The sequence below is a fragment of the Choloepus didactylus genome, chromosome 6 (assembly GCF_015220235.1).
Source record: "Choloepus didactylus isolate mChoDid1 chromosome 6, mChoDid1.pri, whole genome shotgun sequence".
Classification (NCBI taxonomy): Eukaryota; Metazoa; Chordata; class Mammalia; order Pilosa; family Megalonychidae; genus Choloepus; species Choloepus didactylus.
In genome coordinates this window covers 148496036-148511671 of record NC_051312.1, presented here as the reverse complement: position 1 = coordinate 148511671, position 15636 = coordinate 148496036, and the positions used below count along the sequence as shown (strand labels likewise).

The 15636-nt window shown below is 43.5% G+C and overlaps 1 protein-coding gene across 1 annotated transcript in view; it reads left to right on the top strand.

Moving 5' to 3' along the window:
- The window catches only part of ETS1 (ETS proto-oncogene 1, transcription factor), a 64726-nt gene that overhangs the window by 31068 nt on the left and 18022 nt on the right, over window positions 1-15636 (top strand). Inside the window, exons 2-6 of the mRNA XM_037841935.1 lie at window positions 257-376; window positions 1983-2183; window positions 4958-5035; window positions 5935-6183; window positions 10483-10743. Of these exons, the coding sequence (XP_037697863.1) occupies window positions 257-376; window positions 1983-2183; window positions 4958-5035; window positions 5935-6183; window positions 10483-10743 (909 nt within the window). The remainder of the gene's footprint in view (window positions 1-256; window positions 377-1982; window positions 2184-4957; window positions 5036-5934; window positions 6184-10482; window positions 10744-15636) is intronic.

The window sequence follows — 15636 nt, the reverse complement described above, 5'->3', positions numbered from 1 at the left end:
AGAGCTGTGAAGAAAGAATAGACATATTTTGTTTGGCAGGCATGCAGAGGGCCCTTTAGACAAAAGTCAGTTTTTTTTTAAGGGGCCTAGCACACTGTGGAAAGCCCCCCAAATTTTACCGGCCCTGGTGAGGATGTTAGCACAGTTGTTTCTCAGCTTGCCGTCTTCTTCAGTTCTTCTACACCCTGTTGTATTTTATGGGTGATTAATTGCCTATTTAATTTTTGTTAATATTTACTGTTTTTTTTTCTTACAGACATGGAATGTGCAGATGTCCCACTATTAACTCCAAGCAGCAAAGAAATGATGTCTCAAGCGTTGAAAGCTACTTTCAGTGGTTTCACTAAAGAGCAGCAACGACTGGGAATTCCAAAAGGTATACTTCTGTACTGGAAAAAAGAGAGATTGGAACTAGACCCTGGGGGAGGGTCTGTTTTCTCACCTGTGGTGTTAGGTAGACATTATTCCTGGCCATCTGTCAAGATGCAGCTGCAGATGATTGCAGACGTCTGTTAGGACAATCGTAGACACACGTGCTCATACTTCCCCATCTCCTAGGCTTGTCAGTGCCATCTTGACCTTGGGGCAGTGGATCCCAAATTTGTCTGCACATTGGAAGCACCTCTTTTAAAAAATCCCACAGCTCATGCCATATCCCAGACCAATTAAGTCTCAATCTTTGGGGCATCAGTCATTTTTTCGAAACTCTTCACTTGATTCCAAAGTGCAGACAAGTGTGGGAAATACTTTCTTAGCATCTCTCTGGGCCACTGTTGGATGAACTTACTTGGAATTAATTCAGTGACCTGCATATTTTTGGAATTTACTAATGTTCCTTTCTATTCTACATCCCTGGGTGAAATGTGTTTGTACTCAGGTGTTCTTTTCTGAAAGAGTTTAATCAGGAGCCTAAGGGAACTAGAATTGTTAGAAAGGAGAGATTACTGGAGAACACTTAAGCCATTACCAAAGAACATTTCATAAATAATCTGAGAACAGAAAGAGCTCTTTTCTATTGAGTAAGAATCAAATTGCTTTTAGATCAGGCACTCAATTTCGGTGAGAGACTTTCAGCCCAGTCAGACCCAAGCCTTAGAACAAATTTGTGATGTAGGCATGCGTATTTTCCTGCATATTTTACTTCACCACAAACCTTAGCTGGCAGCAATGCCAGACATCCTTGTGAGCTTACAAGGAAGAATAATGTAAATTTTGAACACCAGATTTCCTTACATCTTATAAAGTGGCCTGCTTGTTGGAAGAGGGTAACAGTGGGGGCAAGTGTGGTATGGACAGTCTAACCTGCTGCTATCCCAAGCTCTTTAAATGCCACAGGTTGCTGTAGCCATGTTAAATCTGGAGTCATGTATGGAGATGATATATTGTCAGGTCTACAACGTTACTCAAAGCAGGGTCTGTGATTTGCATATACTTTGTAGGGTGTCTGGTATATTACAGGCACCTAATAATATTATTATTACTAAGTACCATCTGAATGACTTACAGTTACTAATTGCTATGATTATTATTGAACACAATTGTCTGAGATAATGATAATTGAGAATAATGGTCTCAAGTATATTATAATAGCAAGGTGAAGCTGGGTGCAATCTCCAGAACACCCTTTGTTATTATTGCATTAAAGAAGCCATTTGTTCCCTTGTCCAGGGCTAGAATATGCTAGTCTAATGGAAATAAGGTAGTGGGAGTAGAAGTTCATGGGCGTCTTGGCCTGAATGGAGGGTAGAGAAGATTCATATGTCTTTTGGGTTGACTGTAGTGACCTGTTAGCTGGCATGTTAGAGAAGGAGGGGCTGTTGAATGATGGAAGATACCCAATGACAAGCATTTGCAGGGTGCTCCTTATTCCAACATAAGATAGCATCCTCAGTTGAGCTTAGGTCCCTTTAGTGTCTGCCCTGAGCTGCAGGTGAGAGTCAAGAGCTTGACCTGCTGGATCTTCATTTGGCCTCTTCCCTCAGACCCCCGGCAGTGGACGGAAACCCACGTTCGGGACTGGGTGATGTGGGCCGTGAACGAGTTCAGCCTGAAGGGGGTGGACTTCCAGAAGTTCTGTATGAACGGTGGTGCCCTCTGTGCCCTGGGGAAAGACCGCTTTCTTGAGCTGGCCCCGGACTTCGTTGGGGACATCTTATGGGAACATCTAGAGATCCTGCAGAAAGGTAAATGTGTGGAAACTGGGTGGGGTAGGGGCTGTGTGGGCTAGCCATGTGAATGGGTAGGTAGGGCAACATTCCCAGTGGTGGAACAGTGATGCCATTATCTGTGGGTATCCCATCAGGAGAGAAGTGCTGGTACAGTGCCTGGCATACAGCAAGTGCTCAATAAATGTTAGCTTCTTTTTCTTCTTTATGTCAGGCTTACATTAGGATTTTAAATCTTTGACAACACTGGACACCCGAAGCTTGTTGGTATGCAAAGTTCTAATCCTGATATTATGTCAGGCCATACAGTGTCTGAACAAGAAGTGCCCACTGCACATCTTAGGATAGCCTTTTTTTTTTCCTTTCTTTCTTTTAACAAATCTTAATGCATGCCCCTTTCTCTATGGCATCACAATACCTGCCCATATCCACAAGAAGGCTTAGCTGCTTGGAGCTTGTCAAACAGACAGGCTTCTTGGCCCACTAATTGGGTTGGAGCTGCAGTGGGCCAATGCACCTCTCACATCTGGAGTAGCAACTGTGGGGTTATGTCGGGACGCTATGTTGCAACCTTGTAATGACACAGCCGCCCCCTACCACCCTCCTCCAGCTTCTTTGGACCAAGTGACTCATGGACCACAGTCCTGGCCGAGTATAGAAACAGCAGCAGGCGGCAAACTTGGGTGTTTTTGCACTTATTTTTCTGAATTTCTTCTTAAAATAAATTGCAGTTACCAGCAGTCAGCAGTGCCCTCCAGCTGACTGTAAGCCTAGAAGCCAGTTGCCCTCTCTAACCCAGGCCCACCCTTTCCCTGTGGTCACCAGCTCCAACCCTTGGCACAGATGCTGGGGGAAGGGAGCAGAGCTTGGGATTAGCACTTCTGTGCCATATAATGCCTTCCTTTGTTTAAGGATATTTTCCACTCGGCAGTGCGCCAGAGAGATCCGAATTAGATTCCTCTGGGCCCAGAAGTGTTATCTTTATTCCTTCTCTTTTCAGCTTCCGTTGAAAAATGGGTAAATAAATGGAATAAAGAGCTAGGGTGAATCTTTGGGGGACAGCTTGGGCTTCCCTGAAGTGGCAACTTGGTCTCCACGTCACTGCACGGACACCCACTCAAGCGTGTTGACGTGAGCGAGCTGTTTATTGAGGGTAAAGGCAGGGCAGTCTCATGACATATCTGATTGAGCTGTTGGCTTAGCAACACAACACCAGATTCCACCACACTGGGTAACCCAAATACATGCTACTAATGTAATGTTTCCCTCGATTTACCAAATTGGAGCAGCCAGGTGTTCCGGAGTGTTTAATCTGCCTCTGATCATAGTTGTAATTCATATCTAGAAAGCATTTCCTGGTTTCTAGAGTGCTTCAAAATACATTTTCTCGTTTGTTTCTCCAAACAACACTGTGAAATAGGAAGAGGGCAAGTATTATTGTTGTCCTCATCTGTAAAATGAGGCTCTGGGTAGATGATTACCTCAATATCACTCATTTCCTGAAACGATGGCTTCTTTTATTTAGCTTCCTGTCCTGTGTTCTTTGTATAACAGTGTGGCCTCATGGGGAGGCTCTGGGCCTCTAAGACAGGTTTGACCCACCTTACTGCAAAGGGATCATTTGCTCATTGGATTTGGTATGTGTGAGTGTCAAAGTCATTATCATCCCACCCAATCTTCTATTAAGAGAGGCAGCAAGAATCACCCCTCTCTCAATCCTTGAAGAGCTGAGCAAGATGTTTCTACTGAGGCTCCAGCTTTCATTCTTTAATTAAACTAAAACAACTCAGCACCTGAAGCACATAGCTGCTTGGGGTGGGGTGGAAGGCCAAAGGTACAGGGATGTTTCAATCTGATAAGCTGCAAAAGCAAAGTTTAATCATTTTATCTCAAACGGGAACTGTTCTTCTGTGCAGGCATAAACATGTTTTCCCTGCAGTCTCTGCTCTCAACAAGCTATCAGATACCTGAGGAAAAACCCAAACCAACACTCCCTCTTCATGTCTGATTCTTATAGTGAAATATGATCAGAATACACCATGCAAGAGTCAGGAGCCTCACTGTCCGATTCCAGGCTCTTTGGAGAATCCCCAGCTCACCTTAGCTCCGTGGAGAGCTTGTCCCAAGATACCGTCTGTTCACATTCCATTCTCATTCCTGCAGAAGCTGGTGTCTGGGCAGCACCTTGGTTACATTACTCTTCTCTCCCTGCCCATGGGTCCGGTGATGTATCAGATGGAGTCCCCTGACCAGTGTCCTGCTTTTCATCTGAGCCTGAGCTGGAAATCTGAGGGCCATTGAAAAAAAAGCACAAAACAAAACGCAGACATCTGTTAGAAGAAATGGAGAGTATAAAATCTACCTGCCTAAAGACTGCAATCAGTTTCTGATGCATATTGGACTTGATCTGTTTGAGGGCTGGGAGCTGATCTTGGCCAACTCTGGAGACATCTTTAAGCCTTTGGTTCTGAGATGGCACACACATTCTGCAGAGATCCATCTAGAGTCAGGGGCTGAAAGCCTTCCTAGCCCTGAGAGATTACTCACGGGTTCTTTTTCCAAGATATCAAATCCCATTTTGCAGCTTTTGAAACCATAAACTTAGCCACACTTTTGTGATCTCACCCCTTGACCAGGACCTAGTCAGGGTAGACTCAGACTCCAACCTCAAAGAACATGCAGATTTCTAGAAGGGGCTGAGGCCACTGGTGCCCTTGCACCCAGGCTCCTCTCAGGCCGAGTACTGCTGGTGAGTGACCTTTCTGCCTTGTTCTCTGTCCCATCTGTTACAGAGGATGTGAAACCATATCAAGTTAATGGAGTCAACCCTACCTACCCAGAATCCCGTTATACCTCGGATTACTTCATTAGTAAGTTTATCTTCTGCTCCCCTTCCCTCGCCTTACTCATTTTAATGGAAACCTAGGAAGGGGTCCCAATTAAGTTCACCTCGGGCTCCTTCGGGGTAATGCTTAATATATAGACTCTTCTTCATCATTGGTTGGTTGGTTTCCCACAAGGGCACAGATTTCAATCTATTTACACGTTTTATTAACCTGGAAGATTGTCCACATTTGCTTTCTTCCCCATGAAAGTCAACGTGGCACATCTGCAGAGGGATGACTTGCCCCCTAAGCTTTTGACCTTATTTTATCTCTTGCACTGTGATGGCCATCAGAGGGCTGGGTTAGGGATTTGATCTTGGCCCTTGCTCTTTCCTTTTTACTTGTGGAGATGACAGCAATTCCTCTGAGGCATGTAGCTTCCAATTCCGTTACAGAAAACAGAGTCTCCTTTCTAGTGTATGAGATACCACAGGGCTGGCCAGAGGGGGACGATTTGTGTATGGCTGTTCTCACCTGCTTCCAAAGGCAGTCTTAAGAAAAGTTTGTTTTCATTATTCTTTTACTTTATTATGATATTTGATCCACCACTACCACCAATATTAACTACCATGTATCAAGAGCTAATTATGTGCCAGAAATCGTGCTAGGCATTTTTCATATATACCCTCATTTCACCTCTGTCACAACGCCATGAGGAAGTCTGCAATCATCACTGTTGTATAGATGAGAAAATTAAAGCAGAAAAGGGAAGTAACTTGTCATGGGCCACAGCTATTAGGTAGTGGGGCAAGGCTAATCACCCAGGCCCTTCTGAATTAAAATGATTTCCTTTTATTCTCTAAGGTAGCCAGCTTGTTTCCCAAGTGGCTTGTCTGAGGTGCCAATCTCTCCTCCCTCCAATGGCAAACCTTCTCTGTTTCCAGGCTATGGTATTGAGCATGCCCAGTGCGTCCCTCCATCAGAGTTCTCAGAGCCCAGCTTCATCACAGAGTCCTACCAGACCCTCCATCCCATCAGTTCTGAGGAACTCCTCTCTCTCAAGTATGAGAACGACTACCCCTCGGTCATACTCCGGGACCCTCTCCAGACAGACACTTTGCAGACCGACTACTTTGCAATCAAACAAGAAGTTGTAACCCCAGACAACATGTGCATGGGACGGACTAGTCGTGGTAGGTTAGATTTCATCTCTAAAAACTCTTGAGTTTCCAAGAATTACTTAACTTTGGGAGCTTTCCAGATCCCATTTTTTCCTCTCTGATGGGCCCCATAGGTTCCTCAGTTTCAGCTTTCTCATCTTAGAATGTGTAGATCTTAAGAACTTTCCATCATGGAACCCTAGCCAAGTGCATCCTAATGACAAAGACCAAGGCAGAACTGACATCTTCCAGGATAAACAATCAGATATCTTATTTACCTCACTAATAACTCTAGCTGCATGTGCTTATTTTTGTAAGGTATATTCTATTTTCTTGGAGAGGAATTTGCTTGAGGAGGGCACAATTGAATAAAAATGGCTCAGGTAGCCCTCCTGGAAAATCATTAATCTTTGCCTGTCTTCTGGTGTTCCTTCCAGAGTATTCCGGGGTCAAACAGCAGATCCTGGTTTGGTACCTGGAATGACCTCTGCTGCCCGTCTTTGGATCTTTAACCTTCTATGACTTCTTTGGGTTGGGAAGATACAAGATGGTTAACCAACAGTTTATTTGGAACCAGTCATCAGCAGTGTGGTCAAAGTGTGTATTTAGCTAGGGGACCAGGGAAAGAGGTGGCCAGAGGGTTCCAAAAGAAGGTTCTCTTGTTGACATGACTATTATGATCATGATAAAATATTCGCTGACCGTGAAGTAAAAGTTTCGAAATAGAGCTGGCTGATGCAAAGCAAAAAGGTAAACAAAATACACCCGATTTCAGTGATTTGGGCGTAAACACTTGAGATGTGCAGCCTACCTGGTAAAAGTGTCCAAACTGTTTTTGTTTCTGAGCAAACTGCAGCCCATCTTAAGGAGGGATTTGTTCATCCAGGAAGGACTAGCTGATTTCTAAAAAGTTGAACAAAATGTCTTTTCCGATGGGTAAATGGGAAAGAATTAAAGCAGGACAGGAACAGAAGAAAGCTGGTAGAAGTGGTGCTCAGAAGCCTTTAGATACAGAGTGCAGGTCAGCCTTGGGTCTGCCCATTAGTGATTTCTGCTTGGTGGCTGATTGGTGGCGGTACCTATTCTGCAGCTCTCAGAGAAGAGCCCAGAGGTATCTTTACTTTGAACAATCGTGGAACATCCACACTGTCACCTTCTTGAATTGTTTGAGCTCACATCTCTTCCCCACCGGCATGGATGCCAGTAGAGCTCACATAGGGAAAGTCCCTAGTAAAATCAGAACTTGTCATCTTCCCTCTTAGGGCCCAAGGGTGTTTGTGTTCAGCCTGATGGGGATGGGTGGGACCAGTTTTGCCTTCCCCTTTCGGACTCTCTCTTTATTTTTGGATGTACATCTATTTTAATACATACACACATGTGTATGTATGTGTCGGGTCAAGGCATTGCAAAGACTTTTCTTTGTCTGGGGAGTGCCTGTACATACACACCATGAGGCTGAACTCTGGGTTTGGGGCTTAGCCATGTTGTAACTTTGGGTAGATCCACTCGCACGTTGCTTTCAAATTGCGTCTGGCTTTGCATTTGTGTAATTGTCCCTTCTCCCTCTCTTTCTTTTGGCTCTTATTTTTGAACCCCACAGCCCTTCCGTCCCCAACTAAGGTCTATAGACCAAACAGTGAACCTTGCAAAGGGACAATGAGGTACTTCTCCCTGAGTTCACTCCCTCTTCCTCCCTCCAACCTTTAGGCCATACAAACTTGAGGGAAACACCAGTTTGTGTAGGGCTTTCTTCCTGTTGGAAGGGCTGCACATAGTATTGTCCAAGGGCCAATGGACTCTGATTGAGATGGTGTGATTGGTCTAGACTGAAAGCTTTGCTGTTGGCTGATTACTAATAATAATAACTGTAGTATTCATATAGTGCTTTATAGCATACAAAGTGCTTCTGTGCAGCACTCATTTGCATTCTAAGAACGGTCTTTGTGCTAGTCTGCTTGGTGGGTGACTGTGGGGCACCCCATCTACTGCTTTGGAGGGTCCGAGGTCTGATCAGTGGAATCAGAGTGTTTTGGGAAGCTCTTGCTGAGGCATTTCTCAGAAAAGCTGGTCCATGGCCATCTTAGGGAACCCATGCTTCCCTGCATGAGCACAGGAGCATAACTGAGCATCTACTCCAGTTGGCTTCAACCCATTTTTGCAAAAAATACTCATACATGAAGGTTCCCAGCTTCAGGATTACGAAATAAAGCTAACATGAAAGCCGTCTACTGCTATAAACCGCAACTGTCAACAAAGTTGCCTTTGGCTCATGTTTGAGAAATTGCCAGAGAGTAGTTGTGGCTTTATTTAGTGCCCTTGCTTATTGGGAGGCTCCTTGGAAACTCGACTGTCTTTGCTGTGGAAATTCAAGTCTCCACGCCCTCCAAATATAAAAATGGGTTATTGAGAGAGAGAGTTCTTTCAGAGAGACTCAAGTATAAATTCTGCCTAAATATCAGTGACCTGGTGGGGGGTTCTTCATAAAGATATAAATTCTCTTTCTTAGGCTTTGGCATGTTTGTCTCACAGAGAAATTGAATGATCATTAAAACCAGAGGCTGGTGTGAGCAAAGAGCTTTTTATGAGTTGCCACACAATTTCCTCTTTTGTTAAAAAGAGACTACGGTGTTCTGGTTGTGAGCTGTTTTCCTGAGTTATTGAATGTGGATTTCTGGAAGGGACAGTTCCTTCATTTTTAATGGTAATAAAGAGTTACCAGTGTGACAGTGGACTGGAGAGGCAAGGCTGATAACTGATGAAGCTCTTCAGTTTGTCTTCTGGAAAGGACCTTCCTTCGAATGGATTGGGGGAAGGAGAGAGTTGAAGCATATAAACAACCTGCTTTCTGTTATAAGCAGTATTGGAGGGAACAAGAGTTTCAGAAACTTGAAGAGTGGATTATACAAAATTTACGTCCTGAACTTGATGCATTTTTTTCTGGGATTTTTTTTTTTTTCTTATTTTGGAGCAATATATTTTCCTTCCTAGTTACTATAAATTTGTTTTGGTTTAGGCACCTATTCAAGTTTTGACTTTCACTGTTTTAATCAATTCTCACCTGCATGTAGGGGAGAATATACTGGAAGCAGGAGATTGAACAGGCAACCTCGTGCCGGGATTTGAAATTTATACATTGGCAACCCATGAACAGTTGAGACCTGACTTATGGGTATTTCTCCATAAACATCTGTCACTTCCTTTTGCCTTTGCTTTTTGCTGAGTTGAGCTGGACATTGAGTCTTTGTGATTTTTTAATTTAGGTTGTCTTACAAGTATCTGAAAGAAGAACATGGAAAACATTCCCGTGAACCTTTTCAGCTCACAGATGCATTTACTTTCCTCCCAAAATTTTTTTGTTAGTCTCCTTTTTAGTGGGCGGTTTTGCCAATGGAGATTTCTCTAGGAGCTGTTGTGCAATCACAGCAGCTGTTTATAACCTGGTTTGGGAAATTAATGAACTTGCATGATCTTGTGGTCAGTTAAGAATGCCTGAAGCAACTCACAGAGGAGAGGGTTTCTGACATTGCCATGGATATTAGCTCTTAATCAACTACTTTGTTTTTTATTGCCCACTCTTCTCCAAAGAAGTATATTTTCAAGTACACAGTTGTACTTGGAGAGGATAAAGACTATGGATTTCTGTTTAGAAGAGTGATGGAGTTTTTTTATGCCCTGGAAAAAGCATCTCATGACTTCTTTCTCTATTTGAGAAGGCGGACAGGCAGTGCACGCTTCTCATTTTAAAACAGTATTTGGGAAAAATGCTAAAAAATAACACTTTTGTTCCAATGTCAAGGAAGGTCAATCTGCTCTTAGTCTAATGGAATTTTTTTTTCTTATGACCAAAATATTTTGCCAAATCGAGTCTTTGGAAATCATCTCATTGGCTTGAGTTAGAATAGGGAATTCAGTCTGACACTGCTCTGATTTCTTCATCTCTTCATTGGGTCTAATGTATCAGCCAGAAATCCCATAATAGCATATGTGGTTCTTGACTTTTCGTTTCTGGCTCCAGAATTCTTGGGATCCCAAACATTGCTGTCTCTCTCTCCGAGAGACGTGAGCGGCATTTGACTCTGCATTTCTGTATTGAGAGCCATAAAGTAGAGCAGCAGAGTGGACATGGGCTTGCAGACGTTGGCCTGGGAGAGCTGCTTTGCTCTAGAGTGAACCTATACCCTCCAAAGCTTCCAATCTTTCTGGCCCCCTCTCTCCTTCTCTCCTTCCTGTGGTTCTGATTAGCAGCTTGTCCTCGGATAAGAGGGTTTTTACAGCTGTTTTTTCCCAATCCCTCCTCCCCTGTCCTCTTTCCACCTCCTCCTTCACCTCCAGGTAAACTCGGGGGCCAGGACTCTTTTGAGAGCATAGAGAGCTACGATAGTTGCGATCGCCTCACCCAGTCCTGGAGCAGCCAGTCATCTTTCAACAGCCTGCAGCGTGTCCCCTCCTATGACAGCTTCGACTCCGAGGACTATCCGGCTGCCCTGCCCAACCACAAGCCCAAGGGCACCTTCAAGGACTATGTGCGTGACCGCGCTGACCTCAACAAGGACAAGCCTGTCATTCCCGCCGCTGCCCTGGCTGGTTACACAGGTAGGCACCCCGCCACCCCCGCGGCTGCTGCTGTGCATGGGCTCCGCAAGGCACCGTGCACCTACGTCCAGAGGCTGAGCGTCCGACTCTTTCTATTTTTGAGGGGAGGAGTGGGGAGAAGACGACTCCGAGAGTCCTGGCCAGACTCTCAGGCCACTCCACTTGTGAATAGCCATTGATTTTTGGAAGCAAACTGTATCATTCCACCCCAAGGGGTTATTTCCAAGAGCGGTAGGAAAAAACTTACATCGCTGACCTTTTTCCATATCTGGAGGAAGGGAATTATGATGATTCGGTGTTCCTGGAAACTGCCTGTGGCCCAGCATCAAGGGAATTTTCCTGGCCTGCTCTTGGGAGGTCTTTCTAAACACGAAACCAGCAACAGCGTCTCTCAAAGGCATAATTGACTGGCCTGGACGCTAGACTCTTCTGTAGTCCAGTATTCATTAGGTTAGCCATTCAAATGCGGGAAAACTGTCCTTATTTACCCTGAACTCGGTTCAGATTTCCATTGACCTGTGTAGGAAACCTTTCTGTTTTTCCTCTCACTTAGCTTTATTATCCCATTTAGATTTTCTTCCAAGATTGAAACACTAGGGGATGGTGAGTGAAAAAAAAAAAAAATCCTAGAGAAAGGAAGATGTTGGTTAAGAGCTTGGGCTTTGATCGAAATTCTGGAAATTGAGCCAAAAACTTTGTTGTCCAAATGGGTAGTAGCATATACAGATGCCATCTAACCTTGGAAATGCTCAAAGAGTCTGTCTGAGAAATATCCAAGGAGCATTCATGGGTTGATTATTAGATACTTTCTCTAAGGTGGTGGTGTTTTTTGAAAATTGGCAAGTGTGCTGTGAGTGGCACTTATTTTAAGCTCTGATTACTCAGCTGGGGTCTAAGCCTGTATTCTATAATTTCCTATAATTTCCTCCACCCTGAACAGGTTACTGTGTGGGAACTCTGTGTGAATTAGAAATACCCTGGCTAAAGACAAACAGCAAAATCTGTTTCTCTTGATGTATCTGATCTTAATAACGTGCCACAACTTTATTCTTGTGTTTAGGGCAGCCCCAGGTCTTTCAAAAGGAAAATCAGCTGATGTTTGAGAACTTAAAATTAAAAATGCTGAGACAAAGTATTCTCCCCTTAGAGATCAGGCATGCATTTTTTGTACTGAATTCCACAATTCAATATAACAGTGTAGTCTGTAGATAAACAGAGATCCTATTTTCATAGAATCATAGACCTTAAAGGTCCCCTGCTGTATTCATGGGACAATATCCACAGGATCTTTGCTTGCACGTCTCAAGTATGTGGGAACATGCTACTTTTCAAGGAAGTCCTTTCCCATTCTGAACAGCAGATAATTAGAAAGTTTACCCATTCCTGTTAAACACCTCTGGGATGAGGGAAAATATCTTAAGTCTCTCTCAGGACATACAGAGTGCTGGCTCCTGTTTAGTTATAACTTCTAGGTGTTTTAAGAATTAGACCCTGATTAGGTCTACTGATGGAGGAGGGGGGAAGGGCTGTTTAATTCGGAAGAGAAGGGAAAGGCTGAGGTAGCTCTACGATGATCTTGTGAACTTTGAACATGACGGGGTCTCTAAATGGTAGCCCTTACAGAATAAGATCAACCCGTCTGTAAACACTTCCACTGTCACTTCCAGTACTAAGTCCTCAACTTGGTTTCTCCTCGTTAAATGTATTCCTTTCTCCCCCCTGACATAATCGTCCCCATCACCACCACCACAATTGTGGTTGCTCTCCCATGGCAGCTTTCATCATCCTCTCTCTTAGCATATAGGTATTTGATATTGAAAATATTGCTAGTTAGGGCAGTTTTGTGGGTGGTGATATTAAGTGGACTTTAAGTTTTAAAATTTTAGTTACGTTCAAAGAAAGTCATGAAGTTTATGTGTTAGGGTCAACTTTTTCAGATGAAATTCTGGTGACGATCCATGGCCTCCCTGCATGAGGTCTAGAAGTTTCCAGAAATAAATAAGGTTTGGTCCGCACCTCAAATAGAAACTCTTGGAAAGTGTGACATGGGCTAGTTCTTAGGTTTTCTAGATGGGAGAAATGATGAAGACTGAAGAGGTGGCAAGGAGATTATACTGTTATACCCTAACAGTCTGCAAGCGTGACTTATGGAATTTTGACTAAGTTGACCAAAGTGCCTTGACAAGAATTATCGGGGACTTGGGGGATTTTTCCCAGAATGTCCCCATTTTATGGAGTTCTTCCTGTGTAAAGAAAAGAGATGAATTGGAAATTCTAAAAACTAAAAATGAGTGTGATGTACAAATTAGGGACTTGAGTTGTTATCAAGATAACCAACACTAAATGCTGTCCAAGAGGCTTCTCCTACAATACCAACACTGAGACAAATGAATCAGGGCCTCAAAAGCTCTTGTCAGCCCAGAGACAGGTATGAGCTATGTTTGATGTTCTTTTAGAGAGATTGCATAATAGGTGCTTTTACTTCCTCCCTCCCTCCCCTCTCCTTTCCTCCTTCCCTTCCCCCTTCTTCACTCCCTCCCCCTTCTCTCTCTCTTTCTTCCTATTTTTCTTTTTTTCTTCAGACATGGGACAAGGTATAAGACCTTCAGTGAGTGGCTATCAGTTTATGATCTCAAAGTCTGAAGCGCTCATTTGAATGAAAAAAACATCTTACCATTCTGTTGTTTCTCTTTTACAATGGGGGATTTAACTTTTCATACTATCTCAGATGGCAGTGAGAACAATAGCCCAGAAAACAGAAGTCCACTGTGCCCCCTCCCAACTCTAACACACTGTGTGATTTTAGGCAAATTTACCCTGTGCCTTTTTCTACTTTTAGTGCAGTAGAAGTGCTCATCCTTATCTTGGTGATAGGAGAGCTGTGAAAATGTAATTGAACTAAATCAATTAATTAAATAAGTGCGAGACATTGTGGCTGTGCTAAGGGGTGGGGGGCACCTTCAATTGTAGCAAAGCAATTAATTCAGCAAATGTTTTTGAGTACATATTGGGTGCAGATATTTTCTCCCAGCTCTTGAGAGGCTCGCTGTGTACAGTATCTTAAATTCAAGATGCTGTCAGCAGTCTTTAGGCTTGAACTGGGTTCTCTTACTGTGGTTAGACAGTGAAGGTTGGGATCTGTGGGACATATGGGGAGCAGCCCAAATTCTGATTTGTTTTTCCTCTGCTCAATGTCCAGTGGACATCTGCCAGCATTGCAGACTGATCCTCAGTGGTGATTCCCTGGTTCTTGAACTCTCATTTCAGACACAGCCCTAGGGAATGGGGAAGGGGGTAGAGCATATCCATTTGGCCCCCTCACCCCCAAAGAGCAGGCAGTGATCGGAGTGTCTATAAAGGGGTCTCTCGCTTTATGTAGACATTTTAAGATGTGCTCAAGTTTGGAAAAATACTTGGAAAGTGGAAATCATTGTACAAATGTTGGCAATACATTTTATTGCTCGTCAAAGTCACATGTATTCTCTCTCAAGTTCTGCCTTCCTTTTCTATCTTCTCCCTTAAAGTTAGAGTATTCCCGAGCCTGGATGGCATGCAGTAGGAATCCCTGTATCTTTCAATCGCTAGTACTTGGCACGAACTAAAGAGTGTATTCTTAGATTCTCCCAGCTGGGAAGAAAACCCATCTTTCTGCCATTGCACTAGAAGCCTAGGTCTTTGTCCCTAGCACCTTCAAAGGAATGCATCTTACTTCTTCATATGGTGTCTTAGTTACTACACTGTAAGTGTGGAAATCAGTTAGAAACTGAATTTTCACATTCTCTTTCACAGTTACATTCTTCCTCCCAAGATAAGAAAATTGCATCAACCTTCAGTGGGCTCCCATGGCAACTTGTCAAATTAGGTCAAGATGCGGCGGCAGATAACATGGCTGGAGAGCCTGCTTGTTAGCCGAGTTAAGAATACATCAAATGCAATGCTGGCTTCCGCCAAAATGTACCTTCTTACCTTACTGTGAACTGTTTATGATTATCAAACTGATACAATCAGAGAGCTCTGTTTTCTCTTGTTCGAAGATACATTACAAATCTCTCCAATTACAAAACAGTCTAAGAGAAATGGCCCAGTGTTTTCTATATATTTGATAGACCTATGGAAAATGCTTCCCAGATCCTTGAGAAATAAAGGCACCTCTGATTTGTTTTCATTTCAATTTCAATAGGTATAGACTAGTATACTGGATTGGCAAATAGTATTCTCTGTTCTTCTCTGTCCTGCTGCCTGCATTTCATACATGGGGAAACTGAGGCACAAAAAAGTGACTTATGCAAGGTTGCATAATTGCAGTCTGTTCCGAAGGTAGCTCTGTAATTAGATCCTTAGTGCCAGGTGTCTCACCTGAAAATGAAATCTTCTTTTCTCAATGTGAAGGAATAGGAATACTGTTGGTTATCTCAGTTGTGTCCTTACAGTGAATAGGGACCTTGCCTCCCACATGTCACTAATTAACATTTATGTATGTAGGTTAGGGGTATGTGGGAGGGAGTAGAGTTAGCCTTTGGCGCCAGTCCTGAGTTCCTGGCTCGAGTTATTCACCCTTACTGAACTTCAGATTGCCAGTCACAGCCTCCATGAGACTACAATCCCTTCTCTTTCTCCAGCTGTCATAGAGCTGGGCTGATGGCCATGCCCTTGCTTTTAATAGCAGGTGCACCCCTGCCCTTCCAGGTGCAATTAGGAATGGAGTGATGGGGCCTCTTGTTTTTTAACGGAGCCTGCAAAAGACTAAGCCCAACCCATTTGTTAACTGTAACAGAACTATGTTTTATAGTGTAGTACAGACTTGTAAATACACAGGCCCTCAGTTTCCTTAAGGCTAAATTTGGGACTCTCTGGAATTCAACTTCTAAGTTTATGGTGTGAGACAACACATAA